The sequence below is a fragment of the Onychostoma macrolepis genome, chromosome 04 (genome assembly GCF_012432095.1).
Source record: "Onychostoma macrolepis isolate SWU-2019 chromosome 04, ASM1243209v1, whole genome shotgun sequence".
NCBI lineage: Eukaryota > Metazoa > Chordata > Actinopteri > Cypriniformes > Cyprinidae > Onychostoma > Onychostoma macrolepis.
The window spans coordinates 19,629,882-19,645,641 of record NC_081158.1 but is presented as its reverse complement, the minus strand read 5'-3'; the positions used below and the strand labels follow the sequence as shown (position 1 = coordinate 19,645,641).

The window sequence follows — 15,760 nt, the reverse complement described above, 5'->3', positions numbered from 1 at the left end:
CCAAACACAAACAACCCAGCAGGCACACAACAGGCACACAACGTCATTGATATTTGGTTAAATTTCGGTTGCGACATTGGGTCACCAGAATTCAACGTAAATTCAATGTCTAATGTCAATGTTAAATTGATGTCCAATACCGACGTCAGCTGACGTTGAGATTTTGTTGTTTTTAGGTTGTGCAACCAAAATCCAACATTAAGTAAACGTCAAATTGATTTTCAAACCCGATTTTCATTTTCAAGCAAAATGCAATGTCTGTCCGACGTCATGTCCAACGTCAACCTGACGTTACATGGACGTCTGGTGCCTGCTGGGAAGACATAAAATAGCATTCACCAATAAATATCTTATGAGAGTGCGAATGTGAAATTCATATCAGGGACTGAGAGAGAGGTTAAAATCACTGATAAACAGAGATGAATAAAGCCACATTCACCTGGAATTCAATATGTCCCACTTCTCGCGGAAATATCTCCACGCTAAATGTCTTCCAAGCGGATTGCGGCCCACATGTATGATGACATCAATCACGTCCTGATCCGGCACCAGGTCAGAGGTGAGGGACAGATTCAGGAGCCTGTGGACATCAGAAATAAATAGGTTTTGTTAGTTTGTCATCCTATGCTAGTTTTAAGCTTCAGTAAATCAGAAATACAAAACACATTATTCTTCGCCGTTTTCAGCAAAGACAGCCACTGACAGGCCTTGCGAAACAATTATTCAAATATGTTTTCAAGACTATGAGTCAGCATCTTCAAAAAGTAATTAACCTAAAAAGCCCAAATCAAATGCAGATAGACCCATTCGCTTCAAATTGGTGCGAAATGTCAAGTAGATGAAAAAGGAAGAAATAGAAAATTAGATGTTTCACATAAAGACGCCGCCATGGTGCACAAGATTCAATTTGCAAAAACATGTGGGGTAATTGCCACTCTGTTCTTTGGTCTCTTATTTTAGTTCAACCGCTCTTCTGGGCTTTTGACTTCATGCGTCACTGAGTCACTTGTAGCACCTTTTTTTTGACTAACACCCTGGAGATTTTTGCCATTGTGACAAAACTCACATCTGTGTGCGGACAGCAGCTTCACAGCTCGCAAACGTGACATCTCCAGCTTCCTCTAAGGACAAGTGCGAACAAGTTTTCAGAGGAGTTCTTTTGCTGAGCTCATTCTCAAATCCTTTTTTTAAAAGTTCACACATAAAAATTCAGATTTCTGATTTATCTAAGTGATTTCTAGCAGGTATAATTGTGACAGTGTGAAAATGTCAGATGTTGTCAGCATAGCTTGCCATTTTGTTTTGTTTGTGACTGATAATGCCACCATAAACTTTAGCATGTTCAGATTAGCATACTAGCATACTATTGTCTTCAGTATATAGAATGTACAGTGTGCACAGTATGTATATTTTCTATATGTGAAGGCTAACTACTACATTGACCGCAACATGGTATAAAGTCAGAGCAGCATGGAATAATGTGTCCTACAAGGCAAAGCACCTGAAATTACATTTCCAGTGTGATGAATGAACAGAAAATTATTACAGTGGTGATTTTTTTTTTCTCCTTTTACTGAGATTTCAGTCTCTAAGGCTGCAGGAACATCTGTAGGTTAGCAGTCAGAGCAGAAGAGCTAAAACACACACGCACACACACACACACACACACACACACACATTCCAGTAGTGGAGAGGCATTATTTTCGGCCCATTTGATCACAACATACATCAACGAAAGAAGTAAATACATGGAGGAGGGACATGCAATTCATTTCATGCCATAGAAATCAATACTAAACACAGACTCCATACACCCCATACTTCACTCCAAACACAGGGCAGTTTTCTCTGAGGTAGATTAAATATCACAAACACACACACACACACACACACACACACACACACACACACACACACACACACACACGCACGCACAGCTCATCTGGGATGGGGGACTTTGCTTGTGCATGCTGTGTGAAATTCAAGTGTGGCTGAAATCAATGAACTGCTTCTATAGGTCTTCTCCACTCTTTTACGTCAGACACTAGAGCAAAGGTAGACACCTGAATGTTGCAGTCATGAAAAATTTCAAATTTTCCCAGTCTTTGGGTTCCTGGGGGGCTCTGAATGAATCAACATCAGCATCACTTCAAATACAGGCAGATACCTGATGGATTGTGTAGTTTTATACTTAAATGGCTTTTCAAAGGAGAATCATTATTAACTGTGTAATTTAGACTGGATTAGATTTAATCAGGGTTTAAAGAATCACTCCTTTGAGACCTTATTTGAGGAAAGTACTCAGACATTTGCTCCTTTGAATCACGATGGTGCTGTTGAACAGTGCCTGATCTTTCTGAAGTCACACTGTTCATGTAGACAGGAATAAAGGCATTGATATGCCAATACAAATCCAATTGGGCATATTAGGGCTGGTAAGGAGCGGGTTCCTGTTCATTTATACACACATCGAGAGATAATTATGGGGTGTTATGAACAACATGCCACAGATATGAGATTGAAAGAGGAAGGTATATGAAACTTCCTGAACAGACATCATTTATTTCAGAAGCCAGATTCATAATTAGATCTTCATTATCTGACACAAAAACAAATCTCATAATGAATGAGGGATATTTGAAGTATATAAAGCAACACCAAATCCCCCTAGGCAGCAATGATTCATAAGGTGCTACATACACATTGAACAGAGATGACTAAAAAAATCATTTCATGGGAATTCATTCAACAGTGTTAAAAACTCTCAGAGGACAGTCAACAGCTGCAGTTTTTTTTTTCTTTTTTTCTTTGAGCTGATATAAATTCAGTTACAGTTTCTTAACACATCGATGTGGCTATCACATCACGCTAATGCTATGCATTGTAGCACTAGGTGCCAGTTTCTAATTAGCATGTGAGTATTGTTAGCGCCTGTGTTTTTCTAACAGTGATGTCTGACACTTTCAACACCACCACATCACTACTGCACGCCATATCATTTACTAATATTCAGTGTTGTGTTGTTGGGAGAAAGCTTTATTGGCCTTTTCTTTGCATATTTCTCAAAAAAGTAAAGGTAGTCAATAGCTAGGTTTCCATCACCCTGTTTTTATGCACATTTTGAAGGATCGCATCAGAAACGACAAATTTCGAAAACAAATTCCCTTAAGTTGCAAAAACGTTTTTACGCTTGCTTGAGGTGGTTTTTGACTTGTGTGAAAAAGAGTTAATGCGAATAATGGGAGATGGAAACAGATTTACGAAACAAATTCCTGCATGCGCGTCAAAAAGTCATGTGACGTTGCGCGATGGGACGACATAAAGGACTGATCTCGTTGCACAGCATCTGACATGTTGTTATGGTAATTTTGAAATGCCTGAGCAAAGTCTATCGTCAAAGTATATCTGTATAATTGCCTCCCAGAACTCTCTTACAAAACTGCGTTCCCAAACAGCAGGTATCCATCTCTGAAAGCAATGACCGCATTTATTTTGTTTTGTCTGCTCGCTCTGAGACGCAAGTAATTTATTATATAAGAAAATGATTGGCTTTTCCTTCTTTTCTTAGTGATATTTAGTGCCTGTTTATCAGGAAGTGACGATTTTGTTCCTCTTTTACTTGTTGGATGGAAACATTGCTTATTCACAAATGTTTATGCGATATTACAATTTTGCACACAAGTTAAAAATTCGCAACTTTGGATGGAAACCCACTGGTAATGATTCCAAGATGTGTTTTAGAACTACCAGCCAAGATGTTCTAGCAGCTCACTGGCTGTTATTCCAACTTATTAAACACCATAAAAGCTTGATCCAGTTAATGGCAATAATTGATCTGCTTCAGTCACTAAGAAAGCAAATAACTCTGCAATCTGATTGGTTGAAGGGAATGTTCAAAATGTCCAGAAACACATACAGTGCTATTTAACAAGCCACCATCAGAAGCAGGATGACCTTCCAAGATTTTGTTCTGTAGGGAATTATGGAGGTGAAGATGATATTGTATTCATGATTCAGCTGCATGACTTTTAGATGTTGTGTCTGTATTGTGTGTAAGTGAAAGTGAAAATGGCGTGAATTTGTGCTCTGCTGTGTGTGTGCGCACTTTGGATGGGATAAATACAGTGAACACACACCCGGAGCAGTGGGGGTTCGGTGCCATGCTCAAGGGCACCTCAGTAGTGGTATTGAGGGTGATGAGAGCCCACATTCACTCCCCCCACCGACAATCCCTGCCAGATCTGAGACTCAAACCCGCAAACCTTTGGGTTACGAGTCTAACTCTCTAACCATTAGACCACGATTGCCCCTAGTATGTATGACAGCATACATACTAGGGGCATGTATGACAGCCGAGCCATGGATCACTGAGAGTGAGAAAAAAAGCTCATTGATTTTGTGAATTTTTTTATTTATAGAAAAAACAAAAATGTTCCTTGTTGACTGTAATGTGATGAATAGTATCTAAACAAGAAGATGAAAATGCATGGATGTAGAGCACTGAGATGTGTGCTTACTAAGTGTGGTGCTATTTATCTTCTTCCTCTAGTGAGGCAAACCACATCCCTCTCAACAGACTCACACTGAAGCCGTCCCACAGGAATCAGCCTGTTGAGTGCTGAACACTCACTGCAGAGAGGGGTCATGCTGGGTCTCTTTATATGGGAATGTTTCTTTCTCTCAGTGCATCCATAAAACAACAACCAAATGCAACAGAATAAATGGAGATGTCGAACCGGCAGTGAATCTACTTCAGAATATGTGTGGGCTCTAAGATCCTCGTCTACTCTGGACGGGGTGTAATCCGTCACCGTTCTCATCCTGCTATTGAGTTGGGAGAGGATTTAAGACACCATGGAGACTTGTGGGAAAAGCTCCTACGGCAGCCATTGTCTTTACTGCCCCATCAGAGGAGTGAGTGCAGCTCTGCTTGTGTGATTGACATGATGTGGAGAAATGGATTGAATGGGATTCATGATGTACAGTAGACTGCAAACTAACTAGTGAGTTATAGTCAGATGTGCCATACAGAGACCTCCAGACACTTCCTGCTATCAATAAAATGGCAAAAAACCCTCAAAATCATGAAAAAGTGAATGAAGAGGTTGGTGGACGGTACTGAGATTCCAAGCTAAAAAGAAGCCAAAAATTTCAGCTAAGACTGATTGATCAATGTGTCATACAGTAGCTTTTTATTTGAATTTCTTTGCTTCGTTCTTAATGAAGTTTAAGAATACTGACTGACCTGTTGAGCAGGAAGATGTTGTCACTGCAGGTCAAAGCCTCCAGAAGAACCTTCTTCTCAGAGATGGCTGTAGAGGAGTGAAACTTCATCCAGATAAACTCCCACACGTCCTCATCCATCAGAGAAACACCTGTGCAGTACACAATGTCCCGCACGTTGGGTGGAATCCTGTGGGATAGAAGACCAAAATGTGAAGACACTGAAAATAAATATAATAAATAATAGAATTTAAATACTCATAATTAACAATTACAAATGTATTGATGCAGCCAAAAACTTTTTTTTTTTCCTTTCACATGCATTAATACAGGTAAAATAGTTAATAATGTCAATACATTGATTAGCATACATGCAGATTGAATGCTACAGGTGATTAGCATTCCTCTCTGTGACCAAGTCTGTTCATTAAACATTTACTAAGGGCTATTTACACACCATTAGGCCTAGATCACATTGTTTTCGCACCTTTTTAGTTTTAATTCTACAGAATAAAATTTTCTTGAAAAGAGCTTTTTTCACAGCAGGAATTACTTCCTCAGGGTTGTTCAAAGATAGCAAATCAAGTCAACGTTTCACCTCCAGAAGAATCAGTGAAAAACATTATGAGTGTTTTTATTTGTATGCTTCTGTGAGAAGTTGATCTTTCTTTTGCTGTTTCTTCTATTCATTCAAAATGTTGAAAACGCGCAAAATATCATTTGAAATAATAAAAAACACTTAAATTCAAAACGGACCAGTTTTGGTTCAAGTGATCTTCTGCTGTCTGCAATCACTTCTGTCACAGTGAAAAAATGTCCATAATAACACCAGCTGATCTGATTCGATGATCTTCAGTGAGCTCATCATTTAGGTGGTGAAAATTTGACCCAAATCATCACTGCAGGCCTCCCAAAGTGAGTCACAGTGCAATATATATAGTCTAGCAACATATCGGTCATAAGTAAGAGCCCTCTGTGGACCCTTGATATCATCTGGTTATAAATCTCAGAAAAGAATAACCGTCTACAGTAGAGCTACACAGAGACAAACGCATCTCAGGCTGTGAGGCGATGCATGTAATATTCGTACAGGAAGAAGAAATAACATTAAACCTCTGGAGGAGCCACGGCGATACAGTGACTGAACTTTTGATTTGCTCAAACAAAGCGCAATAAAGACCTGCTGATTCTGGATGAGCCGTCGGAGCCTCTGGGAGTTTTCAATGTAGCAATACAGAAAACGGCACCTCCAGTAAGATATGAAATCATGTCACAACCAATTGGAGCGTATAGACTGAAATTTCCACACCTGTGAAAGTGATGTCTTGTTTATGACTCCCACTGACAGGAACAATAAGTGAATTCCAAAACATAGTTAAAGAATTCATGAATTTTATATATTTTCACAATAAAAATGGATTACAGCACAAACCATAAATCTAGTTTTGACTTCTATAACTTTTCCTATTGTAACCTGAATATAAAGGTTATAAATATGTGCCACTGTGGAGGACACATTTATAATAAAAGGCTGATATGAGATTTTGCAGGGAACGCACAATATGTCTGCCAGATGCTTTTGTTCTTGAAACAACATATAATGTTTTTTTGAGTATTTTACATTGTATTTATTTCCAATAGAGATAAAAAAAAAAATGTATTATTAATTCACTTAATTCACTATACTAAAAATTCAGCTGGACTGGTTTACTTTAACCGGTCTTTAATTTCAGTTCCCTGTCGATACTCCACTCGTATTGCATCTTGTTAAATACGTTACGGGAAAAGCCTTTTTTCCTTCTGACTGAAGCCTTATTCAATCATGCAGTGAAACTGCACGGCCATTGGTTCGTGCAGTGTGTTAAAAACGAACCAATGGCTCGTAAGCAGAGCTGCGCGACCCTATGGCGACGGAGCCCGCCAAAGCCCGCCAGAATGGGCGAAGCCATCTGGCTATATGAGCTGCCGTTTCGCCATAGGAACTCAGATGTCTTCTCCTTCAGCAACGACGTCGACTTCGTCTCTCACTGATCCAGGAAGCCTGCTCGCTGTTGAAACGCCTCGCAGCTGGAACCAGCGACCTCTGCTTGGCTGAATCCATCGCCTTCTCAGCGCCATCAGCACTGCAGCAGTTTCGGTCCCGCTCCCCTGCAGCCATCCGGCGAAGCTCATGCATTTTCTAAAAGAAGCAAACGGTATTGTTGCAAATGCTGTTCCGTTACTGCGGTTCGTGCAGGTCCCCCCTGCACGCCAATGATGGTCACAGCGAGTGCGTTTCCTGTTTGGGGAAATCCCATGCTTTTTTTTTCTTTTCAGAAAGTGACTCCGCCCCTCGCGCCCTCCCGTTTTCTTCCTCGCAGGGACCTGAGGGACCAGGGCAGAGGATCTCAGCGCATGGCTGAGAGCGAGCTCACGTCAGCTCGGACCCCGCGTGCCTCGCTCTCGCCACACAGAGAGGTTTCTCTCGTCCTCTTTTCTCAGCCTGACCAGTGTCCCTCTGCCAGCGCTAGCGATCTGGTCTCGTTTATGGGGAGTGACGAACAGCTGAATGATGACAGCATGTCAGGCGGCTGGACAGGCGGCTTCGGCGCTCCACTCTATGGTGATCCTCCAGGTTTTTCAGGCCAAACTCCTCTCTTCCATGGACGAATCTGAGCCTGATCCTGCGACTCTCAGGGAGCTGAGAAGTGCTACAGACCTGGCACTGCACGCCACCAAGACCACCGCCCAGGCGATCGGGAGGTCCATGGCCAGCCTAGTGGTGCTCGAGCGCCACCTGTGGCTCACGCTGACGGAGATCAAGGACGCAGACAAGGTTCCCTTCCTTGATGTCCCGATTTCCCCCAGCAGCCTCTTTGGACCAGCGGTCGAAGGGTTTGCTGAACGCTTTACTGAGGCACAGAAGTCGTCCTAGGCCATGCGACACTTCCTGCCCAAGCGCTCCAGCTCCGTAGCTGCTTCCAGTCGCCCTAAGCCTATGCCGACTCAGCAGCCAGTGAAGACTGCTGCCCCCACCGCTCAGCCTGCCAAGACGCAGCAGACGCGAGGGCGCTCCCGTTCAGCCAGACACTTCCTACCCCTTTCCTAAGCGCCAGGGCCCCCGACCTAGGATAGCGTTGGACCCAGCGCCTCCAGCATATTCCTGATCTGCAGAACAGGAAGAGGAGGGGGCCAAGTCCCGCCACGGCAGGATCACCCCCCAAACAGCCTATCTGGAGCCTCTTATTACCCCGTTCAGCACCGGGTGCGGAGGGAGATGTGTTTGTTGCGAATCTAGGGCCCGTACAAGCGCCCAAGCAACTGCCCGCTGTTATAGTGGAAAACATAAAACACAAACATTCTCAAAAAGAGAGCAAACTTCCATGCAGCCCCCGTGCAGCCGGCCACTCGAGTTTATCCAATCCCTCGCCACGTGGCCCGAGGCCTGGCAGGCCATCCCCGGAGTGTCAGTGTCAGAGTGGACCTGAAAGACGCATACTTTCATGTCCAGATAGGCCCTCATCACAGACGATTCTTGAGATTCGCCATCGAGGGAGTGGCTTATCAGTACACTTATCAGTGGCTTATACTTCGAGATCGGTGCCACTCGCCCTCTCAAGACGTTTCAAAGGATGCTGGGCCTTATGGCCGCAGCGTTGCCAGCGCTACAGTTTGGTCTGCTTCAAAGTTTATGCCTGTGGTTTCCTGTTTATAATCAGTAAAGCACATGAGACGGATTTGTCAGCGTTTTGTACAGTGATCTGAAGCCTGTCTTTGCAGCTCATAAACGCTGCTGGGTCATTCATGTGACATTATCATCACCTAAACCATAAAAAGACATAAAGGTCAAACACATTCCTCTTTTATGATGTGCTCATCCCTGAATATCAAACTGAACAGATTCTTTTTATTGTCCCAGTAGGACTAGAGGTCATTTTTGAAGAAAAGGACAGTGAAGGACACATCTGGCAGATCCAGACTTCTGCATAAGAGGAAAACAGCACCATACAGTTATGACATATCCATAAAATGCAAAATGTAGTTAAAACTGCCAAAATTATACACAGTAATAAGTATCAAAAGGATAGTATAACTAATGACAAAAACAATGTAGAACAAAGGCAGGTTAATCTCTAGCAAATTAATTTCAGAACTAATTTCTTGCCATCTGTTGACTTTGACAGTTGTACAAGAGAAACTAAAGCATTTTTAATCAGTCGTTCTTAATAAACGTATCTGCTAAATGCCATGTTAAAATTATCTCAAATATGAGTGCTTTCTTGAGCTCTAACTCTCTGGCAGTGAATCAGACTAACCTATCCACATGATGATACGTATAGCAGGAGGGATTGTGTTCAGTACAGAGACTTTCTTTCTGTTCAGACACGGACAGAAGCCTCTCACTGGACTCCACGGGGTAATAATTACAGAGCCACTGCCAGAGCAATTGAGCCGTTTCAGGTCAAAAGTAGTGTTGTCAAAAGACCCGGTACTTCAGTACCAAGTCGGTACTAAAAAAATGAAAACGTCACGGTACCAGGTTTCTTTAAGTACTGGTGGTACAGAGTACCCGGTCAACTTGCTGCACTATCAGAAAGCTGTGCAGATGCGCTCTCTTCATAAAAGCACTGAAACAGTGCGATCTCAAAAGGAGGAAACACAACAAAACACTTTAAAGACCGACACCCGGATCAAATGAAAGAGTTCAAGCAGGTAAGTTTCAATTTAATATTTAGATCTTCTGTCATGAATATTATTCCATATTTTAATTTGAATGTCGGATTGAAATAAACATTGCCATTATAGCGGAGTTAATCGTTAGCATAAGCGTGGCTAAAGCTAATATAATGAGCATTATGAAGTTTCTTTATTAACTATTTAATGCTCCTATAACGTTTATTAGGGTAAAAAAAACAGGAGGACATGATGGTATTTACTATTTTTGCACACCCGAGGATTTTAAATGAATTGTGAATCTAAAATATGTGTGTTAGAGAATGTACAAATGGTTAACAGTGTTTATGTCAATTCAGTCCATCAGAAAAGGGGACTTTTTTTTTTTTTTTTTAACTAACTTAGTTAGTTGTTATTCTTGGCTGGATAACTCTAGCAGGTTTTGAAAGCCCTTTAAAATTAAACATGTACACAGTTTGGATTAAATGAAAGTACAGTCAAATTGTATCTCCTGTATAGACTTTACAATAAGATACCATTCATTGACATGACTTCATGTTATTATCTAACATCAACTTACAGTGAGTGAACAATATATTTTTACATTAATTAATGTTTTTGAATGTTATTTAATTAAAACACTCGATCATTCATGTTTGTTCATTGTTCATTAAATAATTTTAACATATTCAATTTTTGATTTTATGTATTAGTAAATTTTGAAATTAACCCCAAGAAGAATAATTGTTATATAACTATTGTTTATTGATAGGTCATGTTATCGAACAAATGGAATCTTATTGTAAAGTGTTTTTAATACTATAGTTTCCTTCTATTTGACATATACTTGCCTTAAAATATATGTAATCTTATTTAAATTTATCATAAAAGTTGAAGTTTGTTATTTACTGAAATGTTGTATTTTAGCTGTTGTCAATAATCTAACGTTGCATTTGGTCAGACTCAGCCCATTGCTTTACTTAAGTATATTATATTTTCCTTTTACAGCTGCAGGCTAAGGAAGATCATGAAACACACCAGCAAACCCTGAAACAGACAACAGTTTACAGTTGTTTTTCAGTGGCAGCAGAAATATGACAAACTTTTAGGTGAAACTTGTTTAACATTTTTCATACTTTTATTACTTGTGGAAAAACTTGAAACAATTTTAAATAAGCATAAAGAATGGCATTGGTTTTTGTACAGTTTATTTTTGTTTAACTTTATTAATAAAAAATAATGTGTTTTTTTTTTAATTAGCATGTTTTTGTGTTTTGCTTTGGTACCGAAATTGGTACCGAGAACTGTGGATTTTCACTGGTATTGGTACCGAATACTGAAATTTTGGTACCGTGACAACACTAGTCAAAAGAGTGGAAAATCTTTGACAGAGCATGTCAAACACTGGCTGAAAGCAGGAACATTAGGCCAAAAAGCTTTTAAATTGAGCAACCAGCTGTTATTAGAGTCATGTTAGAGGCATCAGAAGTCTTTAAATGCACATTATATGAAGCCAAGGTCAATATGTAACACATTTGATGTGCAATAAAGCATTTGTGTGTGTATTTAAGGTCTCTCTGTCAATTTTAGGGCTCAATTTTGAAAAACCCAGCTAGCAAATTTCCAATGCAACTGAAGCATAGGTAAGGCTGGGAAAGACTTAGCTTCCCCCTGGCCACAGGTCAGAAATTAACGAGAGTTTGGGGCAAAACTTTTAGGTCCACCCTCCCCCTTATTTGACTGAGGTTGCCAGTGTGCACTATATATGTGGTCTTTCATGTGTTTGTAGGCATGCGGCCAACTGTTTGGCTCAAACACAAAAAAAAAAATTCCTAGAAGCTGGGCAAACACAATATCTTGGGCAGAGTAAGAACACACACCCACGATCCTGTTAATTCTCCATTATGGTCATTAGTCCCTGCCGGTGGCATGGTGTGTTTGACAGTGTGAGACTGCATACATGAATGCGAACATTGCTGTGGGAAGCAGGGAAAACAAATTAGATGAACAAATGCGTGTTGCCATGGACACTTGGAATAAAGCTCCTACTGTATGAATCTTGGCAGGGTAGAACATAAAGGACAATAACAATATTTCGCAATATATTTGTATGAGTAGCAATAAAATGCCATAAATTATAATAAATCTGTTGTGAATGTGCATCTCATAAATTCTTTGTACACCAGGTCACACCTGTGTGTAGGTGTGGGTGTCATTCTGTAAATTCTGTACATTTTCTCACCTGTTCTTGTTGCTGGAAATCCAGTCTGAAATAAGAGAAACAGCCTGACGGTGACAGTGTTTGTTTCCAAAACTGCAGGCCAGCATCATTACCTCTCTCTGTAGCTCTCTAAGGAAAAAAAAATGGGAAGGATACCAGCAGGAAAGTACATCAGCAGGAAGTTAAAGATGGAGGAAGGGAAAAATTAAAAATTAAATACTGTCTACTGAGGTCATTCCCATCTCTGAGGTGGAAAATATCCGAAATATCTGGCAATTTGGTGTTCTTACTTAGACTACATATAAGTTTATAACTGTAATATATAATTCAAGAAAATATGAAATTCAAGACTCACTCGGTCTGATAAGCTGCCTGCATGTAGGAGCCCTCAGGGGAAGTGGCTGGCCAGCCCAACTTGTGATACTTCGGTTCCACCTGTCTTAGAACATAGTCCTAACAAAACAAAACAAAACGGAACAAAACAAAATGGAACAAAACAAAACGGAAAGCAAAGAAATGATTAAAACAAAACAAGAAATACAACAAAATGCAAAGTAAGGCAAAACAAAAGTGCATAACAAAAGGCAGAAAGACATTTAGTATGGTTGACATGTTGAGACCAGGATTTGTTTTGTATTATATTGTATTGTATACAGTATAATTGCGTGTGTGTATGTGTATGTGTGTGTGTGTGTGTGTGTTTTGACTAGCCATACGGTTGAGGGAAATGTCACAGCAGGTAATGTCATGGCTAATTTAGCATGACTGCTCTCCTTCATGCCCTCTTACTGAGACGAGTGAATGATCACAATTAGACCCTGCTATGCTGCAATTCAATTCTTAACACACACTTACACGGATAAGTGCACATAAAGGCTTGTAGAGGACATTGTTTTCCATACTGTGGTGGACCTTTAGCTAATCAGGTGCGTTTGTCAAGCTGTTACTACGAAATTCTTATTCTGCCAACAAATTAATCTCAGTTTGACAATTAGTTATGCTGTGTTTGTGTGTGAACAGGCCAAAATACACTGGCCAACACACACACACACACACACACACACGCACACACACACAAAGGGGTTTGGATTGACAGGTTGAAACACCTGGTCACATAACTAAAGGCTCCTGACTAATCTTCTCCAGCTGTTTCCTGTCTTGCATTACATCCTAAACATCTGTTCTGTCTCACAGTATACACATTGATGGAGAGAAATAGAGAGAAGATGCTATTAAATTCATCACACTCTCACTGCCGACAATAAAGGGGTCGTCCATTACAGAGGAGGGGTAGAAATGACTCATGCGCACCGAGGGATTGTGGGTAGGCGTTTGAGTGATATTCTGAATAACAGAGTGATAAATGAATATGAAAGCAGGTGGACAGGTAAGACAGGGAAACAGAGAAAATGTCTGACACTGTCGCATTAGGCTGTATTCAGAGTGGAATCATAGCACACTGCATACTATCTCATAGTGCTTTTTTTGGTATTAAACTTTTATATACTCCTTATACTTTTAAATATACTTTTAGTATGCCATCTTAAAACACGCATGCAGAAAAACTGCATACTTCGCATAACATACATACTGTAGTGTATACTGCAGAAATAGTATGACAAGTATGGTATTATGCTATTTTGAACATTGCCAATGTATCATAAGCAATGGTGGAGATTTGACACTGTTTTAGTACGTATGAGTTTATAAAATGCTGCAGCAAACAGGCATTGTGTCTGGAAATATTTTGGACTGCTGTTTTGGATGATGACCAGAGGAAGTTTTGAGTTCGATCTGTCTGGCGGTGAGTCGAGTCATCTGAGACGTGCTGCTAGATATCAGCTGTGTCTTTCTTATTGCACTAGTCAAGGTTAAAATACAACAGACAGCAAACTGATTTGAGATCAGACTCACGCTGAACAAGCTGTGGTCTTCAGTGCGGTCAAGGAGTTTGTCCAGCTGGTAAAGAGCTCGACTTGCAGCGTGCCACGGCAGAAACTCAGTCTCCTGAGACAAATATGAGATCATCTGCAGGGGGACATTTTGGGGCAAATACCCCGCTCTAGAGAAAAGAAAGAAAGCATGAGGATTAGACACTAGCAGCTCATTTTAAGCATATTTCCCCTTTGGAGGACACATCGTTAACATTTGATTACAAACAGTTCATTTTGTTCATCATTATTCGTTTAGAATAACTGCCAGGCATTGTGTCTTGCGTGGGGAGTCATAATGTGCTGTAAGAAACAAAAAAACAGCTTCTCCTGTACGGCTACAGTCGTGTTCAATTTACATAAATCCATAAAACATAAGCTCTCTTCTAAAACACAGACATGAACACTAACAGCACATATTCACTATCATTTGGAGCGGCACATCAAATCCCATATGTACTTCAGCAGGACCTTGGGCTCTAGTCAAATGAGACTGTGTTTCTAGGCCACACATCGGTACCTCCTCCATTTATTTTCATTCCATGTTTCCTTCTGACTTTCCTTTCAGTCTTTTAGAAACTCCCACAAGTATCTCATGAGAGTGGGGGAAAAAAGAGAAGCGGCCGACATCCTTAGAGCAAAAACACAAGAGAGATGAGAATTTCCAAGAGTCTAGAATCCAGCGAATGCTTTGGTTTTTGCTAAAGCACACACCTTTGGCCACCCAGAATGCCTTGGCACCATTCTTGAAACCCAAGCATCACAGGAATGAGTTTTGCATACCCAAGCAACACTCAAAAAATCTAGTTGAGATCATATTTATGTTCCACCTGCGCTGTTAAAGGCCTTTCTCGGACTCAAAATGCAGGAAATTAATCTTAATTTCTCACAATTTCATGCAGGGCACATAAGCGCTCCCTATCAGAGGTCAGGCGAAAAAGGAAGTGATCAGACTTGAAAACGGACTCATTAAATTCCCGAGGACAGATTCACCCAACACTCATTTAATTGGGACATTAATCACAGTTACTCACAGACACCCACTGTTACCCAAGGAGGTTTTTAACATTTTCAGGGAAACTGATTTGCATTCACATTAGCAGGAGACAATTGAGGCTGTGAAGAATTAAAAACAAACTATTTCAACATTTCCATGGTGAAGCAGCAAAGGAATTTAGGATATCAAGGAAAGATAAATGAATACCGTTTAACTAAAAAGAGTTTTATCTCAAGGTGTTCAAAGAGGTTTGTGTCTAATTGAGATCAGGAACCATGTTCTTCTTCATTTGAACAGCCTGTTAATGTACTACAGAAGGAAGGAGAGTTTTCAAATTGGATATCAGCGTAACATCTTTGCTCAGTGATATTAAAAAATCCAAAATATTCATAAAACAAAAGCAAATCAGGAATAACTGACATTCAGTGCAGACCTGAAGCAGAGTAGCTGCACCTCGTGCAACTATTAATTTTTAATAATTTAACAGTTTGAAGTCAATAATTATGCTATTACTATGATTTACACATGATTATGTGTTTATGTCAAAACATTTTCAGGATTTTGTGTCTAAACCTTGAGCTGAACGACTTGCATACGCCATTGTTTGTATCCAAGCTGTCGTTAACCAGAATAAAGCATTAAACTGTGGTCTAATGAGAAATAATCGTATAACAATAAACAATTAATCAGCCTCTAATGATGCGAAGGCACTTGAAACACTCATTGACTGTCATT

At 40.3% G+C, this 15,760-nt stretch overlaps 1 protein-coding gene across 1 annotated transcript in view; it reads right to left on the bottom strand.

Moving 5' to 3' along the window:
- The window catches only part of LOC131538520 (thyrotropin-releasing hormone-degrading ectoenzyme-like), a 44,912-nt gene that overhangs the window by 2,946 nt on the left and 26,206 nt on the right, over positions 1-15,760 (bottom strand). Inside the window, exons 2-7 of the mRNA XM_058772387.1 lie at positions 14,586-14,659; positions 14,012-14,159; positions 12,453-12,550; positions 12,119-12,226; positions 5,246-5,413; positions 440-580 (exon numbers count right to left, since the gene is read on the bottom strand). Coding sequence (XP_058628370.1) covers positions 440-580; positions 5,246-5,413; positions 12,119-12,226; positions 12,453-12,550; positions 14,012-14,159; positions 14,586-14,659 — 737 coding nt within the window. The remainder of the gene's footprint in view (positions 1-439; positions 581-5,245; positions 5,414-12,118; positions 12,227-12,452; positions 12,551-14,011; positions 14,160-14,585; positions 14,660-15,760) is intronic.